Genomic DNA, 23573 nt, shown 5'->3' with positions numbered 1-23573 from the left:
TTTTTAATGCCACTGATATGATGATACAGCATAATAATTCAAGTATATCCTTTTTAAGAACAATTCACTTTTAATTCTAAGACTAATGAACATTGACATTGTAATGTAGAACAAAAAATGTAATATCTTAAATATAAACATTTAAATCTAAATGGCGGCATGGTGGACAACTGGTTAGCACATCTGCCTCACAGGAATAAAAGTTTTTGATTTTAATAGAATACTGAACTCTTCTTTTAATGGACGCTAATACAAAAATACATTTAACAACAAAACATTGTTTAAACAAACACCGAATAACAAGAAATTCAAAGCAAAGCAAATTTATTTATATAGTGCATTTCATACACAAGGTAACTCAATGTGTTTTACATGATTAAAAGCATTTTAAAACAAAGAAAAAAACAAAAGTACAATTAAAACTGTACAGTGCAAGAAATGCCATTTAAAAATGCTCTAAAAAGTATGAGGAAAAAAGAGTTTTTAACCTGGACTTAAAAACATTCACACTTGGGGCTGATATCACTTCTGTTGGCAACTTATTCCATTTGTGTGCAGCATAATAGCTAAATGCTGTTTCGCCATGTTTGCTTTGGACACTGTGCCCCACTATTTGACCTGAGTCTGTCGATGTCAGAGCCCTACTGGATTTATTTACCATTAGCATTTCTTTCATGTATTCAGGACCTAAACCATTTAGTGATTTATAGACCAGTAGCAGAACTTTAAAATCTGCTCTAAAGCTGACTGGAAGCTGGTATAAAGACTTTAGAATTGAAGTAATATGCTCTGACCTATTTGTTTTGGTCAGAACCCGAGCTGAATGAGCTGCAGCTGTTTAATGCTCTTTTTGGGGAGTCCAGTCAGAAGGCCATTACAATAGTGAAGTGTACTTGGATAAAAGCATGGATGAGCTTCTCCTGGTCTGCTTGACACATGCAAGCCTTCACTCTTGATATGTTCTTCAGATAGTAGAAGGCAGTTTTAGTAATGAATTTGATGACTGTTGAAAGTGAATTAAAAAATTACATACACTAACATATAAATGTAATTAAATCAATGTAAACTGTAATATCAAACACCAAATAACTTAAAGGAAATTTCAATAAACATAATAGCTTACTTAAGAAATAAGGTAGGTAACAAATCAAAAGAAGTAGCAAGTGTTAAATTTTCTTGCAGAGTTTTGACTCTTCACTGGAGCATTGAATCTTACATGGCTTCCTAAAAATATATATAATAAAAATAATTTTGAAATTTAAGTCAACAGGATCATGTACTGTATTTTCACGACCATAAGGCGCACTTAAAAGTCTTAAATTTTCTCCAAAACGGACGGGGCGCCTTATAATGCGGCGCGCCTTATGTGTTCACCGAGTTCCAAAATCTGTAAATGTTGTTGTGTGACTTTAATGAGCGCTCCGCTTGACTGACTGGGAGCATTTCATGCCGACACGCTGCTTATATAGATGAAGGCGGACATGACTGAGGACAGCATGCGGACGTAAAGGGGGAAGGGTACGCGTGACAGAGGATGCTAAAGACACGCCCCCAGTAGGTATATAGTTCCGGTATGTGCATCGGTTTGGCTAAGGACTCCCAAAAATGGCACCTACAAAGAGACACACTTACAAAGCACAGTTTAAACTGCAAGCTATTAGTTACGCAAAGGAACATGGGAATTGAGCAGCCGCGAGAGAATTCAAGACCAACGAATCATGGTTCGCAAGTGGAGGAAGCAGGAAAACGAGCTTTGCCAAGTCAAGAAGGCAAAGCTGAGTTTCTGTGGAAACAAGGCGACTTGGCCCGAGTTGGAAGACCAACCCGAGCAATGGATTAATGAGCAAAGAACAGCCAGGAGAAGCGTCTCTACAGTCACCATTCGGCCTAGGGCAATAACGCTTGCAGAAGAAATGAAAATCGAACATTTTCAAGGAGGTCTGTCTTGGTGCTTTTGTTTTATGAAACGGCGCCATCTATCCATCTGGGCAAGGACTACCGTGGCGCAGCAACCTCCGGAGGATTACAAGGAAAAACTGGCCATCTTCCGCTCCTACTGCAGTAAAAAGATTGCCGACAAACACATCCAGCCCAACCACATCACCAACATGGACGAGGTGCCGCTCACTTTCGACATCCCGGTGAACCACACTGTAGAGAAGAAGGAGACCACCACGGTAGCGATACGCACAACGGGGCACGAGAAGTCGGCTTTTACTGTTGTGCTTGGTTTCCATGGTAGTGGACAGAAACTGCCACCTATGGTGATTTTTAAGAGGAAGACGCTGCCTAAAGAAAAGTTTCCAGCCGAAGTCATCGTTAAGGCCAATCAAAAGGGCTGGATGGATGAGGAGAAAATGAGAGTGAAAAACCAAGTGCAACTAAGACTGGGAGGCAGCACCGGGCGAGTTACGCCACCATATGTGAATGGATTGTGGATGCTTGGGCTAAGGTATCTGCTTTGACTGTTGTCCGAGCTTTCGCGAAAGCCGGCATCATTGCTGAACAGCCCCCCGGCAAAGAGACTGACTCTGACAATGACGAGAGGGATCCCGGCGTAATTGTTGAACTGGCCCAGCTGTTCATTTCGGATACAGAAGATGAGGACTTTGATGGATTTGTGGATGAGGATTGATCAAAAAATAACGTGAGTACATTGTTAAATGCTTCAATAAAGTACAACCGAACTCAGTTTTGCTCCCGCTGCCTTTTTAAAAACATTGTTTTAGCGTGCATACATGCTAGCGTATGTTTTAAGCTAGCATATGTTTTACAACATGCATGCGCCCAATAATACGGTGCGCCTTATGTGTTAAATACAGAAATAGACTCCGTAACTGAGACCGCGCCTTTTAGTAAGGTGCGCCCTATGGTCGTGAAATTGCGGTACATTAACGGATATTTTGAAGCACGCAGCCAGGTGTTCTCCTTGTAAGCGATTGCGGAGGTCTGTTTTCATCTACGGATTAATTGAAAAGATAACTGTTAAAACTCCACCAATAATAACAAGTTTGTTTGTTGTTTGTTTGTTTGTTTTAATCATTAAAATGATGCTCTTGCCCTATTAATTGTTGAAAAGTGAGTGTGAGAGATGCTTGGTCCTTGTGGTGCTCTGTGGTTATATGCCAGCCGTTTCAAATAGTCTTTTCTGCAAATGTCATGCGCCAAACTTGACAAAGCCCTCCTTCATGGGCCTTTCTAAGCTGTAGGTTTGTGCATTCTGGACAGTTGACAAAACATCCCTAAAATGTAGAGCAATAAGATAATTACAAAATGTACAAAACAAAACATTTATTAATAACTGGAGATATAATGCAGTGTCACATACAGCCATGACTTAAACTGAGGCATTTTTAGCCACTATGGGTCAAATGCAGTAGTTCTGTGTTCGCTGATGCAGTCATAAAGACAAAGAAGAAAATAAATTAGGACCAGCCTTGTTAAGTGCCAAATCTCACCTGTTGCTTTCGAACTAGCAGACTCTACAGCATGTTGTCCTCAGAACGAGGCTTTTCAGTGATTTGCTTGAAATAATTTTCAACATTCATCTGTGTGAATGAGACGTCATTCGCGTCAACTGACAAGCAGAACCGGTCCATGCAATATGAACATAGCGCGAGTTACTACTGTCTATGCACATGTTTAGCTTATAGCTATGTTAACCGAGAGACAGCTTAATATAAATTCATATAAAAATATTAAATGAATAAATTCGACCTGTTCGAACTAGGCGTTACACGATCAGGATTTTTTTTAGGTCAATCACCGATCAGCAGGTTTAAAAAAAACAATAACAGGTCACAAGATGGTGCAATGTGCCCATTTACATGACTTGTTCATTTATTGTATATACTTGTGTACTGTATACTGAGTACTGTATGCATCCATACATTTTCTGTACCGCTTATCCTCACTAGGGTCGCGCATCCCAGCTCAAAATTATTCTCTAGCATTTTAGACAAAAGTAAAACATCAATGACCTCTAGGATTCAAGGATTGGCCACTGACATAAATTTAGGTCAGATCAACATTACAACATGACAGAAATAATGGGTGGACAAAATCTATCAGTGGTGGTCAAACCCTGCGCTTTGCCACATCCCTGTTTCAATTAGCCATTGGCAAGGTGGCGAATGGACAGCGTGAACCCTGAACTTACATAGACAACCAGTGCCGAGGCACATTAATCTTTTATTTTTTAAAGAACGTTTTTATGATTGTGAGAAGACAAAATCTAAATCATGATTAAATTTCGATTAATCGCCCAGCCCTACAATGTCTAGCGTGCTCTTTCTCTTTCATCCCGCGGATGCTGGGAACGCGCCCCATGCGCTTGCTGTTCCTGTGGTTAACCTTCACAGACCTGCACTTGTGTCCCGCGGTCCTGCATAATCACACTCTGATTCCCTTCTGTCTGGCCTCTTTCTTGCTGTCCCGCCTCCCCGATGACCATGCTCTTGGTAACAGCACGCGATGATCAGGCGGCGTCTGGTCGGTGTCATTTTTGTAGTGTGGCCACTCGCCCGGTACAAAAGACAGAACAATTTTATCACAAATTGTCTGGTAATCTGACATAGCGACTGTTGTGAACGACGCAAATTTTTTTTTGTTTTAGCTCTCCATTTCAATATCAATGATGGAGGATTATAATCATTCATTATTTTGTGTGATATAGATCATTGTATTGCACAGTTCTACAAGACGTATTAAAACTTTGTTCAAAAGCACCCTTGTAAAGCCCTTTTCAACATGGCATTTAGTTTAAAAAAAAAAAAAAAAAAAAAAAAAAAAACTGATTCATCAAATCTTTGTCAAAATCTGGTTATTTTTTATTATACCACTTATGGAACACAAGGGCTACATCTGTTTTCTTTTTATCTTTATTTTATTATCAGTTTATATTTTTAATTTAGGTGTTGCGCTACCTACCGTAATTTCTCATGTATAATGCGCACCCCCAAAGTTGACCTCAAAATTCTGGAAAACCCTTCTACCTATGTAAAATGGATTTTTACAATGCATGATTTTGCTTCTACCTATATGATCAAAACATGCAGTATTATATGTATTTTGTTAATTTTTTCAAATAGTTATTCTGAAGTTAAACACCTTATTTGAACACACAATACTTTATTTTTATTTACTTTTATTTTGAAATTCACAGCCCTACTTTTATTTCGTAAATGAGAAAACACACAGTTGTGCTCATATGTTTGATTACCCAGGCAGGATTTGTAAGATGTGTACAATTCTTTTCAGAAAACATGAAGGACCAGGCGAAACACATTTAATTTTGTTTTAATGGGATTCAAATTAAACTGTCAAGCATTTCAGAAAAGCATTATTATTAAACAAAACATAAACATAAATAAATTAATGATGGTTGTTCAGTAATCAGTCGTATTAAAAAAACTAAACAAAACAATATTACACAAATTCTCCCTGGATATGTAAACTTATGAGGACAATTGTACATATATGCAGTCATATGTACTCCTGTCATATTGGAATGAAAGTGTAGTCTACACCTTTTTCATAACCACCAGGTGGCGGTGTCATTAGAATGAAAGTGTACAGCTTTTTCATAACCTCTAGAAGGCGACATATGTTGATAAAATGTGGAAGTCTTTTTCATTTCCTCCTATACCTATGTATAATGCGCACTATTGACCTTTGAAAATTTTGGGGGGTAAAAAATGCGCATTATACATGAGAAATTACGGTAAATGTATTCGTGTGCAGTCATTTGATTGGTAACCCTTCTTTATGATTCTCACACAGTGGTGATGTAATTTCAGAGAAGTGAGTTGATGTGACGTCAACCAGCAGTCACAGTTAGGTCAGCAGGAGCATCATAAATAGGGGAGCTGCTGCCATATTTTGTGCTCAGAGCATCTACAGAGTCAGTTGGTTGTACGCTGTCCATCAGCATTCCTCTTTATCGTGGTTATCATCTGTTTCTCCAGGGAGCTGCAACCTCCTTCCCAGTAGGCGAATGTCCATTTTGAGGATTGTCCATGTTTGGTGTCTTTTTGTTTTGAACCTTTTTCTTTGTCAATCTATTGTACTATATAACATTTTTATCACCAGACATGGCTGAGGATGACATGACTCCAGAGCGGCTAGCAGCCATCGCCGCAGAAAATGAGGAGCCAGAGCTTGTGAACTACAAGGCACCTGCCCGAAAGACTGTGCAGGAGATCCATGAGCTGGATAAGAATGATGAAAGTTTACGTAAATATAAGGAAGCCCTCCTCGGTGCTGGAGTCGCTGAAGCTGGTAAAGCAGTTTGTCTTTCTGTTGTTGTTTTGTGTGTGTGTTTGTGTTTGTGTGCGTGCGTGCGTGCGTGCGTGCGCGCGAGCGAGCCATCACTCGATGTCACAAACCTTTATATCAATGTGTCGAGTTTTGCAATTAGGGAGTTACAGTCCCGTCAAAGTATTGGAACGGCAAGGTCAATTCCTTTGTTTTTGTTGTATACTGAAGACATTTGGGTTTCAGATCAAAAGAGGAATATGAGACAAAAGTTTAGAATTCCAGGCTTTATTTCATGGTATTTAAACCTAGATGTGTTAAACAACTCAGGACAGAGCACCTTTCTTTTTTGAAGCCACCCACTTTTCAAGTGAGCAGAAGTATTGGAACAGACATGATTAAATTAACTTTAAGTGAATAACATTTGATATTTGGTCGCATAACCCTTACTTGCAATAACTGCATCAAGCCTGCGACCCATTGACTTCACCAGACTTGAATTCTTCATTTGAAATGCTTTTCCAGGCCTTTACTGGAGCCTCTTTCATTTCTTGTTTGTTTCTGGGGGTTTCTCCCTTCAGTCTCCTCTTCAGGAGGTAAAATGCATGCTCTATTGGTTTAAGGTCTGGTGATTGAGTTGGCCAGTCTAAGACCTTCCACTTTTTCCCTGATGAAGTCCTTTGTTGTGTTGCCAGTATGTTTTAGGTCTTTGTCTTGTTGCATGATGAAGCTTCTCCCGATCAGTTTGGATGCATTTTTCTTTAAATTGCAGGACAAAATGTTTTGCCACAGGGGGGTGAAGGTATCACAATCCACTGTTTGAAGAAGACTTCAAGAGAACAAATATAGCGGCCATACCACAAGATGCAAAACACTCATCAGCAAAAAGAATCGGAATGCCAGATTGGATTTTGCAAAGATGTACAGCGATGAGCCACAAAAGTTTTGGAACAAAGATTTATGGACTGATGAGACCAAGATTAACTGCTACCAAAGTGATGGAAAGACCAAAGTCTAGTCTTTATTAATGATGTAACTCATGACGGTAGCAGCAGAATAAATTCTCAAGTCCACAAAACTATTTTCTCTGGCAGTTTACAGAAAATGCATCCAAACTAATTGGGAGAAGCTTCATCATGCAACAAGACAATGACCAAAAACACACTGCCAACACAACAAAGGGGTTCATTCGGGGGAAAAAGTGGAAAGTCTTAGACTGGCCAACTCAATCAGACTTCAACCATAACTCAAAAGAGCATGAATTTTACCTCCCGAAAAGGAGACTGAAGGGAGAAACCCCCAGAAACAAACGAACTGAAAGAGGCTGCAGTTAAGGCCTGGAAAAGCATTTCAAATGAAGAATGCAACAGTCTGGTGACCTCAATGGGTTGCAGGCTTGATACAGTTTTTGCAAGGAAGGGTTATGCCACAAAATATTAAATGTTATTCATTCATTCATTCATCTTCTGTTCCGCTTATCCTCACAAGGGTCGCGGGCGTGCTGGAGCCTTACCCCAGCTATCTCCGAGCGAGAGGCGGGGTACAACCTGAACTCGTCGCCAGCCGATCGCAGCGCAAATAAACAAACAACCATCCGCACTCACATTCATACCTATGGGCAGTCTTCAATAAACCTACCATACATGTGTTTGGGATGTGGGAGGAAACCGGAGTACCAAGCTTCTCACCCTATCTCTAAGGGAGAGCACGGACACCCTGCGGAGGAAACTTATTTCGGCCGCTTGTATCCGGGATCTTGTTCTTTCGGTCACGACCCACGGCTCGTGACCATAGGTAGGAACGTAGATCGACCGGTAAATTGAGAGCTTCGCCTTTCGGCTTCGCTCCTTCTTTACCACAACAGACTGATTCAAAGTCCGCATCACTGCAGACGGTGCACTGATCTCCCTGTTGAGCTCTCGTTTCATTCTTCCCTCACTCGTGAACAAGACCCCAACAAAGGAATTGACCTTGCCGGTCCAATACTTTTGGAGTGGAGTGTATTTTATGTAATAGAAGAGCCCTAGCTGATAGTGACTATAGTGATGTAAGTTTGAAGTTGCCAGAAGTAGACTGCTGAGTCTCAGAAAAAGTTTAATGTACTGTAATTTCTTGTGTATAATACGCTTTCGAGTATAATGCGCACCCCCAAAGTTGACCTAAAAAATTCTGGAAAATGCTTCTACCTGTGTTTTATGCACACCATCGATTTGCTGGTATCCATATGCTCGAAACATGATCTATTTTTTATTTGTTTTTTTTCAAGAATTACTCTGTGTGCATGCACTAATGTAATTGTTACCTTTCCCCTTCATTATCTTGAAAGCATTGAGACGAAGTTCAACAGTGCTGATAGTGAGGCCACTTGCCCTCTGTTCTGCTGCAATCTGTAGCAGCTCCTCCCATTTCATGTTCATGCATCTTCATCCCATTAACTATGGATATTGAACACACTTTTGACACAATTCATTTATAGTGTGCATTTCATGTAGAATGTCCGATTTGCAGGAGCTCATGCGTGTTCTGCTCTTGTCAGATCCCAGTGTTCCCAATGTCCAGGTGACCCAAATGGCTCTGATGTGTGAAAGAGCCCCAAATCCTTTGGTGCTGGATTTGCAAGGTGAGTCCCAGTCCCAGTAGAATGATTTATGCATCAGAAATGGCCTACTTTCTGAAATGTATGCCTCCAACAAGGAACAAAACTTTTACTTGCCAATTATATAGGTAGTACAGTATTGCCTAGTTTGGACTATTAAAGTTGAGGATCAGCTCATATTGTGTAAATCCAATTTTTCAAACAGTATTGTTAAGGGCCTTTCACACCGCAATTAGTACAGCATAGTCCACTGTTGACCAACCCATTCATTATGTGCTGCAACAGCGCAGCACCTTGTCACGAAGGCTGGCGGCGCATGAGGTAAGCATCTGCTGCTGCAGCAGCCTCGCCTGAATTGAAAAAGTTCAGTTTGGGGCGCAGCGCCCACTGATCTTGGCACATTCAATACAAGCCGTGGTGGAGCGATTTGAGTGCCAACAGCAAGAGATTCTGGCGGAGGTCTACGGTGAAAACGGTGAAAAGCACAGAAAAGTAAAAGTAGAAAATGGAGGAATCAACAATTAATCTGGTGCCCTGAGCTCCGAGACACAAGACAGATGGAGGAAGATCTCCACTACTTTGGACCATTTATTTTGCAAATGCTAGAAATGTGTGATTTTAGCATTTTTAACAAGAAAAATGTTAGCTTAAAATATAGCATAGCCACACATGCTTCACTTATATCACGTCTTTAAACTATTTTTCACAATCTCAGCTGGCAGGTCTAAAAACTAGCCCCATGACGAAAGCGGGCTGGGGCGTATACTTTTTAGCGTGAGTCCCCTCCCGCACTATATAAACACCAAGCGCCCTTATTCGATGCAGTGGCCATTTTTGTCGAAATTGCCACTTTTCTATTCATAATAACTTGACTTGAATTTCAAGCAAGTTTGGAGTGGCGTTTCCAGGCGGAAATACACACAAATACAAAGGCAAAACGGCACCAAGTTTGCTGTGACAAGCGCCATTATGTCAGCTGGAGCAGTGTCACTGGCGTGGGGATGCATCAATACTGTCTGAAATGTCGATGCCACTGATACCAGAAGATTGATTCTCAAAATTAAATGTTGATACTTTTGATAATTCAGTTTATTTCAGTATTATATCAGAAAGGAAATTATTGGTATAGATCATTAGCAGACACAAAAGGAGCACTTCGAAGCCATAATCTGTAGCGGCCAGCCCGCCACAAATAAATGTATACGTACGTATGTGGGGAAGCCCTGCATATATTTGATTGACAGATTAAAGATTCAGATTACATTTACAAAGGTAAAAAAGGATGCCAAAAAAATATATACATAAAAAAATTAAATAAATCTGCTTAACTTAAAGTAACATCATCCAAGGGTACCCAGTCACATTCACCCAAGATTTGCAATATTGTCCAAAATGTCGTCATGATAAGAGGGTCTCATTCTGTCCCAGGTTCACCTAATAAGTGTGAAATCTCCTTGTGTTCAACATAGTCCAGAAATCGTCCCCAAACTCCTTGAAAGATGTCCTGTTTACCTCTCAAAATGTACTATGTAATCTTCTCCAAAGGAGTTCTTTAAACCACCTTACAATACTTGGTTTTCCAAATGACCTCCATGACAGAGCAATCACTCTCTTTGCTTGTAACAAACTTAGATCCATAAACATTCGCTCATATTTATTTAGTTTAGGCTCAGCTGGACAGAGGCCGAGCAGAAAAAAATGTGGGATCCAAACCCACATTCACATGCAGAATTGTTTGCATCATTGATCTCACATCCTTCCAGAATTCCTGTAATCTAGGACAATTCCATATACAGTGGAACAATCAGAATCATCTTTATTTGCCAAGTATGTCCAAAAAAACACACGAGGAATTTGTCTCCGGTAGTTGGGGCCGCTCTAGTACAACAACAGTCAGTCAATTGACAGAGAACACTTTTGAGACATAAAGACATTGACAAAAAACAGTCACTGAGCAATAAGAGGTTAATAGTTATCTGTTAATGCCGGTACATTATTATTATTATTATTATTTTTTTTACAATTGTGCAAAAAGATGCAGAGTCCTCTAGCACATAGAGCAGTTCGAATGACTAATATTGCAATAGTCTGGTGCAATGACCATTGTGCAAAGGGCGCCGGGACTTCAAGGAGTGTATGCAGTTTAAAGTGACGAGTAGCGCGATAATCTGGGACAATGTTGATTGTGCAAATGTTGCAGATACTCCTCAATCATTGTGCAAATGGAGCAGATGCTACTCTGGCATGAGTAATGTGCCTGTATCCTAACCACACCTTGTGCAAGTATCGGGTGTATTTGAATCCAAACCGGTTACGTTTTTCAGGGGTTATATAGACTCTCATTAGCAAATGATATAGTAATAGTTTGAGCAGTGCGTTGCCTGTTTGTTCTTGGGCTTTTACACAGATTGACTTTCATTGTTCCATTGTAAGATCCTCCTTTAAGTCATTCTTCCATGCGTTAAATTTACATTGCGAGCTTTCCGTAGAAAACTCGGCCAGCATGTTGTAGAATTTAGAAACGATACCTCTTCCAACTGAATCTTTAGTTCTTTTTCCAGTAATGACAGAGGTGTCCCCTCCTTGTTTCGCTGCTATGAAGCTTCTGAGTTGCAAAAATTAGAAAAAATGATTTTGAGGGATACCAAATGTAGAAACATGATCCTTAAATGAAAGATTTCCCTTTTGAGTGTTGATCAAAGACTCCCACACCCTTATTGGCCCAGATTTTGAAGCCACCGTCAGCTCTGCCCTGTTCAAAATAATTATTTCCCCAAACAGGGCTGAAGCAGGAGAGGAAGGAAAATGTATTCATATATTTCCTAACCGCCAGCCGTGCAACTATCATATTTCTCACTATCGGATTACGTGTACTCTTTTCAAGTTTTTTTTAGGATCGTCTGAGTAAAAATAAGATGGCATTGGTATCTTCAAAGAACATAACTCTGGTTCCTTCCACATAGGTGACCCCTCCTCTGTGTAATAATACATCAAAGCTCTCAATTGTGCAGCCCAATAGTACCGTAACATGTTAGGAAGTTGGAGCCTGCCCCTGTCGTAAGGTAAATACAGAAGAGACAAACGGAGTCTGGACCTTCTGTTTTTCCATATAAAATTAATGAACATTGTTTTCATCTTGGGAAATAAGTCATTTGTAGGTGGCAGGGGGATGTTCTGAAACAAATACAAAGGATTGGGGAGTGCATTCATTTTTTTAAATGTTAATCCTCCCCATCAAGGAAATGGGTAAAGCTCACCATCTATCAATCGACTTGGATATACAGTGGGTACGGAAAGTTTTCAGACCCTGTTAAATTTTTCACTCTTTGCTATATTGCAGCCATTTGTTAAAATCATTTAAGTTCATGTTTTTCCTCATTGATGTACACACACCACCCCATATTGACAGATAAAAAACTGAATTGTTGACATTTTTGCAGATTTTATTAAAAAAGAAAAACTGAAATATCACACAGCCGTAAGTATTAAGACCCTTTGCTGTGACACTCATATTTAACTCAGGTGCTGTCCATTTCTTCTGATCATCCTTGAGATGGTTCTGCACCTTCATTGGAGTCCAGCTGTGTTTGATTGGACTTGATTAGGAAAGCCAGACACCTGTCTATATAAGACCTTACAGCTCACAGTGCATGTCAGAGCAAATGAGAATCATGAGGTCAAAGGAACTGCCTGAAGAGCTCAGAAAGAGAATTGTGGCAAGTCCTAGATCTGGCCAAGGTTACAAACAAATTTATGCTCCACTTTACGTTCTTAAGAGCACAGTGGCCTCCATAATCCTTAAATGGAAGCCGTTTGGGACGACCGGAACCCTTCCTACAGCTGGCCGTCCAGCCAAACTGAGCAATTGGGGGAGAAGAGCCTTGGTGAGAGAGGTAAAAAAGAACCCAAAGAGGCTGTGGCTGAGCTCTAGAGATTCAGTCGGGAGAGGGGGAAAAGTTCTTCAAAGTCAACCATCACTGCAGCCCTCCACCAGTGGGGGCTTTATGGCACAGTGGCCCGACGGAAGCCTCTCCTCAGTGCAAGACACATGAAAGCCCACATGGAGTTTGCTAAATAACACCTGAAGGACTCCAAGATGGTGACAAATAAGATTATCTGGTCTGATGAGATCAAGATAGAAATTATTGGCCTTAATTCTAAGTGGCATGTGTGGAGAAAAACAGGCACTGCTCATCACCTGTCCAATACAGTCCCAACAGTGAAGCATTGTGGTGGAAGCATCATGCTGTGGGTGTGTTTTTCAGCTGCAGGGACAGGACGACTGGTTGCAATCGAAGAAAAGATGAATGCGGCCAAGTACAGGGATATCCTGGACGAAAACCTTCTCCAGAGTGCTCAGAACCTCAGACTGGGCCGAAGGTTCACCTTCAAACAAGACAATGACCCTAAGCACACAGTTAAAGTACCGAAGGAGTGGCTTCAGAACAACTCTTTGACTGTTGTTGAATGGCCCAGCCAGAGCCATGACTTAAACCCAATTGAGCATCTCTCTGAAAATGGCTGCCCCCCAACGTTCACCATCCAACCTGACAGAACTGGAGAGGATCTGCAAGGAGTAATGGCAGACGATCCCAAAATCCAGGTGTGAAAAACTTGTTGCATCATTCCCAAAAAGACTCATGGCTCTATTAGCTCAAAAGGGTGGTTCTACTAAATACTGAGCAAAGGGTCTGAATACTTAAGGCTGTGTGATATTTCAGTTTTTCGTTTGAATAAATCTGGAAAAATTTCAACAATTCGTTTTTTTTCTGTCAATATGGAGTGCTGTGTGTACATTAATGTGGAAAAAATGAACTTAAATGGCTGCAATATAAAAAAGAATAGCGGTGATAGTGGGCAACCTTGTCTACAACCCCTCTCCACCTTAATTGGTCTTGATATAATGTTATTAGTTATTATTTTTGGCGTTCGGGTCGTTAACAATAACTTTACCCAATTGCAAAATATTTCTCCAAAACAAACCGAACAAATAGGTCCACTCCACCCTGTCGTCTATGAATTGAATGTACTGGAATAATATGAAAACATTAACCGTTGTGGATTGCGATCCCTCCAGATGTCCCTTAAATTCAGATCTTTAATAAAATGTCGGCTAATTTCTCTATTCCGTTTTGTGGGGGGTGGTCCACGTGTAGATCGGACTATTCCTTCCATCGCACAGTGGTAATCTCCTGTAATAATATACAATCCTTGTAGGGAAGCCAAATTTAAGAATAGATCACTGAAAATGTTAGGGTCATCTTTATTTGGAGCATAAACATTGACTAAATTAAGATATTCATTAAAGAGAATGCCTTGCACAATCAAGTATCTGCCCATTTGGTCTGTAATCACTTTTTTTGACCCTGAATGGAATGGTCCTATGTATTAGTCATTACCCCTCTTGCCTGGGTTATAAAAGGTGCCGAATATACTTCCCCCTGCCATCGCCACCTTATTCTCACATCATCCTTTCCAACCAAGTGTGTTTCTTGGAGGAAAATCATTTTCGATTTCAGCTCTTTTAACCTCCTCATAACCTGTTTGACCTTGACAAATGTTTGCAACCCTCTACAATTCCAAGATGTAAATTTGATCTCTAACTCACTGGACATATTTGCCACTTACGGCCAGTTAGAGATTTTCCATAAAGATAGAAATGGGACCCTTGCAAAGACAAAAACTTAAATTGCACCAAAAACAAACCCTTGATGCTATGAACTTCATCGAAACTGGTGTATTCCACACCAAGCCATTGAACAAGGCTTTAAACCCCTTCCCTCACTTCACTCCTTAGAAAAGCAGATGACCTCTCCACACACACTGAGGAAAGGCTTTGCCCAACTCTATGGGCTCTCTCGAGAAACAGTTTAGATTTTAGCGTTGTAATTTCCAATGGCTCTGGGATCCACTTTTCAAGGAATGAGCATGCGTCATCCACTTCTGCATTCTCCGGTTCATTTCCAGGTCCATCAGCTTGTCTCCCATTTCTTTGTTCTTTTTGAGATTCTGAAGTTTAGCTTCCTTTTCAGCCACGGCGTCCTCCTCTTTGTTAGATATACGGGGGGCCGTGTTTTTAATTCGCTCAGCGCATTCCCTCATTTCCTTCCTCATCCCAACAATTTCAGCCAAAACTCCATCAATCTTATCGGAGAATTCCTGTTTTAAGAAGTCCTTAATATAGCTTCAAGAACTGGTTTGAGTTGGGCTAATTTCTTCGACACCAGCGTCCGCCATTACTTTATGCTCCGTTGCCGATGACCTCGCGGCCAGATAAAAGTCAATCGTTGTGTTCCTTTCTGCCTTGAGTTGTCCTTTTCAGAATCCTCTCAGTCAAGCAAAAAGTTACTTTGCATTCGGGAATATCGAGGCTGTTTCAGGATTGAAATGGATGTGTGAGGGGTGAGAAAATCCACACGTCCGTCTAGCGAGCTGCCATACTGGAAGTCTCTAAATATTGAACGTTTAACATTTACCATTGTCGGCCCTGACCGTTTTACAAGTAGATATGGAAAGAAAGCCGCTCTTAGCACACGTCACAAGATGGGATCATTTCTCAGGAGGATCTTTTTGAGACATCTGACCCCCTTCTTGATGGTCAACACTGAAAGTACCTGCCAGGTAATTTGAGAGATATGAGAAGAAAACTTGACTTTTAAGTTTCGTGAGAGAGGGTGACAAAATTGTCAAAATTACTTGGCTCCAACTAGTTTGTAGTCTAAAGAACATGAGTACAGCTAAAGGAAATGCTGCTATAGCTATACAGACCTCCACTATGGCAAATCTGCCTAGCATTTTTCAACTTAATACACATTGGCATTGGAAAAAAAGTAGTCCCAAAAATTCAGAGATTCTACTGTCTTTAAAAAAAAAAAAAAAAAAAAAAGATCGTTTGGAAGATTCTCACTGAAGGTTTGGGCATGCGGAAATTCTGTGCAAAGATGGGGCCGAAACTGCTAAATGATGACCGGAACGATCAACGTATGCAATTCTCTCAGGACATCCTCCAGCGTCTTGAAAAAGAACCAGAATTGCTCAGGAGAGTCATCACAGCTGACGATTCATGGATCTTCGTGTATGACCAGGAGACCAAACGCCATAGCCTTCAGTTGAAGAATCTGACGCCGCCAAGGCTGAAGAAAGCAAGAGAATCGAAGTCCAAAGTCTTGTGGATCACGTTCGTCGACGTGAGGGGCATGGTCCATTGGGAGTTCTTGCCACAGGGCCAGACGATCAACCAGCACGTCTACAAAGAGATCTTGCAGCGTTTGCTTAGTTCATTGCGTGAGAAGAGGCGAGACGCGGAAGGACAACTCGTGGCTGCTTCACCATGACAATGTACCTGCTCGCCATGCCCTAATCAGCCGACAGTTCCTAGCTGAGAAGAACGTCGCTGCGCTGGAGCAACTTCCCTACTCACCCGACCTGGCTCTGTGTGATTTTATTTATATATTTTCCTCTTTGGTAAACTCAAGGGGGTCGTCAAGGAGACCGGTTTTGAAGATGTGAACAACATTAAGATGGCTGTGTAAGAAGAATCCTTCCAGGAGTGCAGAAAGGCGTGGCAGAGAAGGCTGGGAAAGTGCATTAGCGTGCAGGGGGATTATGTCGAAGGGGAAAAGTTAACACTAGTCCTGGAACCTTTCTGACACACCTCATATGTTTCGTATTAAAAATCTTGCTAAAACAATGCTTTTGGTTATTGATCTGTGGTTTTTCTTCTTAGGTTTTTCTTTTAGCGATGTTGTGAATAGTACGGATGACTGTGATAATGTAATCACGATATGTATACCTGATCAAGTGTATGTTGATACCCGTTTAATTTTTCCACATTTCCACCAGGAGACTTGGAATCCTTCAAGAAAGAGGCCTTTGTTCTAAAGGAAGGAGTTGAATACAAAATAAAGATCAGCTTTAAGGTGAGAGCAATTCTTCTTGCGGCTATGTACAGTGTGTGTACAGTTATGCTCTGACAATTATTCTTACCTTGGTCAAAATTTGGCACTCAGTAAAGGTTGAAAAGTACTGCGTGGGTCTTTTTTCGGGCCTCTTACTTCACACGATCTGCACATTTTTAGTGCTCACACTGTACATACTCCGCACATTGGGCCCACTCATATCTCTTTCAGGAGCGTGGGGGACAGTAGTGCCCCTCCGTTTGGGACTGGTCAGGGCACTTTGGTCGGGCTCGGCACGTCCTGGGTGGTCGGTGGTGTCCCCCAGGTTGGACGGGCTTGTTGACTCTGCCCCCCACCTTGTGGGTGCAGGGGGGGGGGACTCATCCTTCCTCGATGTGCCTGCTCAGCAACTCCGTACACCAGTTGACTAACATGCATGTGATGTGTTGTTGACTCACTAATAAGTTCGATAGACACACTACAGGCTTTAATTACTTATGCTGGGATGACTAACAACAACACAGGTTCTTACAGGTGTTTAGATACAAAAAAAAAAAAAAGAATTGCACCCCACCACTCGTCAATAGCACTGCCTTGCTCATTTTCCCACATCCTGTCCTGCCCTTTTCTGTCCTCTTGTTCTCTTGGTTAGTTATTGCATGTCCTCCCGTATTTCCCCCCCCCAATCTACAAATGACTGTTGTAATGTTACTTGTGTTCAAATATCGAGACTGTCTCATTATTGTTCTGCTGTGGTTCTCACCCCTAATCCCCTTGTCCACTCTGTCCCTCGGTCTGTCCCCTAAAGCCCTTTTCTGTCCGGCTGCATTTTCAATAAACATCGGAATCATAAAAACATTTAAAAATAAGCAGAGGGAGTATTTCAAACTCCCCTGTAGCACAGCACCCACCCTGACATACTGTATATAATGTTCGCAGGGTTGAATAACTACAAATGAAATGGTATCAAAGATAGCAATCTTTCGTCTGTTTAGTAGAGAAAATGTTCCGGAAGTGATAACCACTGCTGATTCCTGTAGTAACACAAGTACACTGTGTATGTTGAAAGAAATTGATATTAAGTGTTTCCAGCTTCATTCTAAATTCAGATTTGAAATAAGATTTTTGCATGAAGCCAATGTTTGATTTGTCTTCCATAATGTCATTTTTTTCTTGCCTCCTCAGGTGAACAGGGAGATTGTTTCAGGTCTGAAATATGTGCAGCAGACATACAGGCAAGGAATGAAAAGTGAGTGAACAATGTTGCTGCAGTACTCTCATTAGCGTAGCAAATTCCATTGGTTGAATCTCCTGAACACAGCTGTTTAGGCCACGCCAATGATCAGTTTAATTCAGTTGTGCACTTTGCTATTGTTATGGGGACTTGACTCCAACTATCTGCTTCAGTAGTGTTGTGATCGCGGAGTGTGCATTGGTCAGAATGCAAGCGATAGGGTGGATTGATCTTTAAGTTTCTTTATTCGATCAAATGTTTTGTGTTTGTATTTGTTGGGTGTCTGTGGTTCTGTAACAAACAGAATGAATAATATATAATAAGTAAATACAGTAATTAATGTATCCATTTTTTTGATCAATGACGTCATTGATCGGATCGGCGAATTATGTATCAATTGATAATTAAGTGTTGGCAACCAATTTCATTTGATTCGTTGTTGCGCAATTATTATTTCAGTCTGTGCTTCTGGTGTGTGTGTGTGTGTGTGCGCGTGCCCCTTGTATTGGAGAGTGAGTGCTGTTCATGCTGTGTGCACCTTGACATCTTTGAGGATCGCTCAGGTGTAGCTGCCTGACGTCACATAGTGCACTGTCTTCTAAAATGATTGCTAAAATAAAACGTTTACTGTTAGGAATGTGCTAACAGCTGTATGAACTACAGTATAACTGGGCATGAAAATGATTTTTACTTGAAGTCTGGTATTGGGCAGGCTCAATTCCACTAAGGTCTGGAATTTTCAAATCCTAAAAGATTTTTTTTTATCTATAAATTGAGTTTCCTTGGCAGTATGTTTTGGATCCTGCTGAAATGTCCACCCTCGTTTCTTCGTCATCATCCTCGTAGATGGCAGCATAATTTTATCAAGAATGTCTCAGTACATTTGCTCTTCCTTCAGTCATGCGAAGTTTACTAGTACCATTTGCTGAAAAGCAGCCCCACATCATCCTCTTCCCACCTCCGAACTTCACTGTTGGTATGGTGTTTTTAGGGTGATGTGCAGTGCCGTTTCTCCTCCAAACGTGGTGTGCATTATGGCATCCAAAGTGTTACATTTTGCTCTCAGCCGACCAGACTATAGTCTCCCTGTAGTTGACTGGCTTGTCCAAATGTTGTTCAGCAAACTTTAAACGAGCTTTGACATGCTTTTTTTTTTTCCCCCAGCAATGGGGTCTTGCGTGATGAGCGTGCATGCAGGCCGTGGCGGTAGAGTGCATTACTCGCTGTTTTCCTTGTGACAACGGTACCTGCTAATTCCAGGTATTTTTGAAGATCTCCACAAGTGGTCCTGAGCTCTTGGACAACACTTCTGATTATTCTTTGCACTCCTCTGTCAGAAATCTTGCGAGGAGCACCTGATCGAGGGAAATTTACGGTGGTATGATTGGCTTTCCACTTGCGTATTATGGCCCCAACCGTGCTCACTGGAACCTTGAGCGCCTGTAACCAATGGCATCGTTATGTTTTGCAAAAATTAGTTTTTGATGGTCTTGAGATAGCTCTCTGCTCTTACCCATCATGAGATGTGTCTTGACTCACATCTTGGCAATGAGACCTTTTTGTCGGCCCTCAATTAGGACTGAACCAGTTGATAGTCCTTTGCACTGACTGGATTGCTGTTTGAGTATTGATAGATTTTAGGTGTTGTCTTGGCTTTCCTTGCCTTTTTACACTTGCACATGTGTCCAATACGTTTTTCCCTGTGTTACTTCACATTTTTACACACAACTTAATTTCTGAGTTTATTTGTTCTACTTTCTTTGTATGTATGGATTACTTGGGTTGTTGCAATATCTCGTGAAAATGTCATATTAATAGCACATTTGGAAATGTATTTAGTGAGAAAAATAATGTTAAATACTTATTTCAGCCGCTGTACCGCTGTATTACACCATCATTTTCCCTTGTAATCCACTTTGATCTGTGTCTGCAGTTGACAAATCTGACTACATGGTGGGCAGCTATGGGCCCCGCCCTGCTGCATATGACTTTCTGACCACCGTGGAGGAGGCTCCTAAAGGCCTAATGGCCCGCGGCAACTACGTCATCAAATCCAAATTTACTGATGACGACAAGCACGACCACCTGAGTTGGGAGTGGAACCTCAACATCAAGAAAGACTGGAAAGACTAAGAGGCCTTTCAGTGGGTGCCGAGTCGAAGATGTCTACCAGTTGTGTGTCACGAGACACCTGCTGCACCGACACCCAATACTGCAGTCTCCTTCCGCCATTTGGGCCTTTTTTTTTTTTTTAAATACTGTCGTACATTTCATTTCTTCATGCCTTTATGTCTGTATCTGCTTAACACTCTTGACAGTCCTCACATTCTTAGCATCAGTAGCACACTTTCCCCCGTCCATTCAAGCAACCATCCAATCCAATCACATCACCTCACCTCATTAAGCTTTGATTGATGGAACCTCAAACCTTCCCCCCCGCTTTACTCCTCTCTGTTCATTTTGCTGGTCGAAATCAAGATCTGCTTCTTCAGAATGGTGTCTTCCTCCCAATGAAGTACATGGTTAAAGCAAGTGTACAATCAACTTAGTTTGCCTTTCTATCTAGTTGTATCACTGGTTGTGTAACTGTGACTGTATCGACATCACTGATAATCAGCTGTCTCCCCACCACATCCATCATTCCGCTGTCCACGTGCTTGCTGTCTTTTGATATAATGACCAATACCTGCCTTCATTCAGAGCTGCTCTACATGTAGTCATACTCCCCCTTTTAAAATGGGAAGTGTTGCTCAAGAATATTGGTCATCAAAAGCTGCCCTGGGTGGAGTTTGCTGCCAGGTAGCATGGCAAGTCAAGGGCTCACTTCGCTATCAATGTAACACCCACCTGTAGCCCTGTTGAAGTAGAGATTGATTTGACAGGTAACTTGTCGGCCAATGCGCCCCAAATCAACCCTTATAATTGCAGGGTCATGAATGTTTAGAATTGGAGAAAATAAGAAGCCTGAGGCCTTATCGCAAATGCTCATGTACAGAAAACTGTCACAAATGTTTCTCTCGTTTGCTTTGGTGGTGGTCCTCATTTGCCTTAATGTACTCGTGCTCCCTGCAACACCACCTAAGCTGGCGGCGTCTGCTGCTGATGGGAGACGTTGATGGCAGTGGTATCAGCTGCTAGCTTTTTTTTATTTTTAAACACAGTGACAAGGGTCATAACACTTAACTCAGTAATTCAGATGAAGACTGTTTTGGAAGAAATGACTGGTAACACAAACACTAAATGAACTGAGCATTTGGATGTAGCTTCTTTGTTGTTTTAACATAAGCTATGTATTCCTGCGCCATACATTCCTTCACATTGTATAGTTTCTATGAAATCACTGGCATGCTGGTGGGGTTGTACATGATCTCATTTGTGATTATTCTTTGTCAATAAAGATTTTGCTCAGCTTGGACTCTTAATGTGGTTTGACTGGAACAACTGCACACACATTTTAGAACTCTCAAGAAACAAGAAAGACTTGGTTTTTTTTGGGGGGGGGGGGCACAGTTTTTCATGAACTTATTTGCACCAACAGAAGCCAGAATCATTGACAATATTATGTCATAAAACACAGAAAGGCACAGTATTACATGAAATGTTTCTTTAAATGACAGTACAGTAAACAGTAGAAGGCCTTGCATCTGGCCTTGTCTACTGAACAGTAGAAATCCATCACAAGGTGACTGTTGTCCTTAGCTTCCAAGTTGTTTTCAGAAGCCTCCAACTCAATATGAAATGACAATGATGTCAAATGCCAATGTTCTTGCCTGTACACCATTTATAGACACACACTGAGCTAAACATTTACACATTTGGTCCATTCTGAGGAACAACACGGGCCACTCAACATTCATTCAAATTTGGGCAGGATTTGGCACATTTCCATTTGTTCTTTTCCTAATCACCAACAGCAGTACTTCTCTTCACCCATTCTAAATGTCAAAAATATTATTCAGCATGGCTTTTAGTCTCTCAACACAACGTTTATACAAAAATGGACCGAAGTATTTAAAATGTTCCAGTTAAAAACAACAACCACATAACAGAATACAAGAGGATGTGAACAGGAGCACACCCCAGTCCACAGAAGGTGCACTTCAGCTTGTCATACAGTGATTCTGCAATAGCCCTGAAATTCTGTTCAGTTACCCTTGGATGTGTTTGACATAGATGTGAGTCAACTCCCTGTAATACATTAAGGTATTTTTTGTTTGTTTTGTTTTTTAGGATTAGGGTTTTTTTAGGATTCATCTGGAGAGTTTGCTGATGACTCGAATGAGGGCAGCATTCTCATCCTTCAGCCTCTGGTTGTCTGCTTTCAGGTCTCCCAGAACCTTCGGAAAACAAAAAAGCAGCTGGTGTCAAATCATTGCTCGAACAATCATTTTGAACGATATCTGACAGGAGAGCAGAGGTACGCATCACTCAGTACTATGTTCCCCAACAATATCTATCTATTTTAGCAATCAGCTGTGTTTAACTGCTCTTCTTTATTTGCACTCCAAATTGTAAACAAAGTACTTTTAGACCCAGTATTTATAATTCAAATCACAGTCACGTTCAATGGTTTGCTGCAACTTAAGATGTGGTCAGAAGGACTACAGGGGTTCCTCAATTTCCACAGGTCCTGACTTACGTTTCGAGTTTACAAACGGCTTGTAACGGACTAGTTGGCGCAGCAGCCTAAGATTACTATGTCATCATGCGGCACAGGGCACAATCAGTTACCGCAGTACACAGTGTTTTAAAAAAATATATAATTAATTGAAATTTCAACTTTACGACAGCGTAGCTTATAGATTTAGCGTTTCGAGATTGATGAAATTTGGTTAACGTTAAAGGGAACGTAGTCATATACAGAGGTCCTTTTGTACGGTGGAACCTCTGAATTGCAATCCCCCAAACGTCGTACCCTTTGGAGCCTGATTTACTAAAGGATTGCACATGCAAAAATGGGCGCAACCTTGATTTCTACCCAAGATTAACTTCTACCAAAGTGGAAAGGCCAAAGAAAGGATCTGCTTATGATCCAAAACACAAGGTCATCTGTGAAGCATGGTGAAAGTAATGTCATGGCTTGGGCTTGCATGGCTGCTTCTGGAGCGGGCTCACTCGTCTTTATTGATAATGTAACTCATGATGGTTGCAGCGGAATGAATTCTGAAGTCTACAAAATCGTTTTGTCTGGCAATTTACAGAAAAATGCATCCAAACTAATCGGGAGAAACTTAATCATACAACAAGACAATGACCCAAAACACACTACCAACACAGCAGACTTCATCAGGGGGAAAAAGTGGAAGGTCTTAGACTGGCCAAGTCAATCACCGGTCCTTAACCCAATAGAACATGCATTTTACCTCCTGAAGAGGATAGTGAAGGCAGAAAACCCCAGAAACAAACAAGAACTGAAAGAGGCTGCCGTTATGGCCTGGAAAAGGATTTCAAATGAAGAATTGCAACAGTCTGGTGAAGTCAATGGGTCGCAGGCTTGATGCAGTTATTGAAAGTTAGGGTTATGCCACCAAATATTAAGTTATTCACTTTAAGTTAATTTAATGTCTGTTCCAATACTTTTCCTCACTTG

General features: G+C 41.1%; 2 protein-coding genes across 2 annotated transcripts in view; one reads left to right on the top strand and one right to left on the bottom strand.

The window, feature by feature from the left end:
* The window catches only part of LOC133477461 (rho GDP-dissociation inhibitor 1-like), a 33438-nt gene extending 12040 nt beyond the window's left edge, over positions 1–21398 (top strand). Inside the window, exons 2-6 of the mRNA XM_061772243.1 lie at positions 6091–6279; positions 8792–8875; positions 16694–16770; positions 17935–17998; positions 19917–21398. Of these exons, the coding sequence (XP_061628227.1) occupies positions 6093–6279; positions 8792–8875; positions 16694–16770; positions 17935–17998; positions 19917–20116 (612 nt within the window). The 5' untranslated portion in view covers positions 6091–6092 and the 3' untranslated portion in view covers positions 20117–21398. The remainder of the gene's footprint in view (positions 1–6090; positions 6280–8791; positions 8876–16693; positions 16771–17934; positions 17999–19916) is intronic.
* Positions 21399–21454: 56 nt separating this feature from the next.
* ppp1r12c (protein phosphatase 1, regulatory subunit 12C) overlaps positions 21455–23573 on the bottom strand; it is a 34819-nt gene continuing 32700 nt past the window's right edge. Inside the window, exon 20 of the mRNA XM_061772238.1 lies at positions 21455–22320. Within this exon, the coding sequence (XP_061628222.1) occupies positions 22234–22320 (87 nt within the window). The 3' untranslated portion in view covers positions 21455–22233. The remainder of the gene's footprint in view (positions 22321–23573) is intronic.

This window comes from Phyllopteryx taeniolatus, chromosome 4, assembly GCF_024500385.1.
Source record: "Phyllopteryx taeniolatus isolate TA_2022b chromosome 4, UOR_Ptae_1.2, whole genome shotgun sequence".
In the NCBI taxonomy this organism is placed as follows: Eukaryota; Metazoa; Chordata; class Actinopteri; order Syngnathiformes; family Syngnathidae; genus Phyllopteryx; species Phyllopteryx taeniolatus.
The sequence above is the reverse complement of the archived record's forward strand: the minus strand, read 5'-3'. Positions and strand labels throughout refer to the sequence as shown.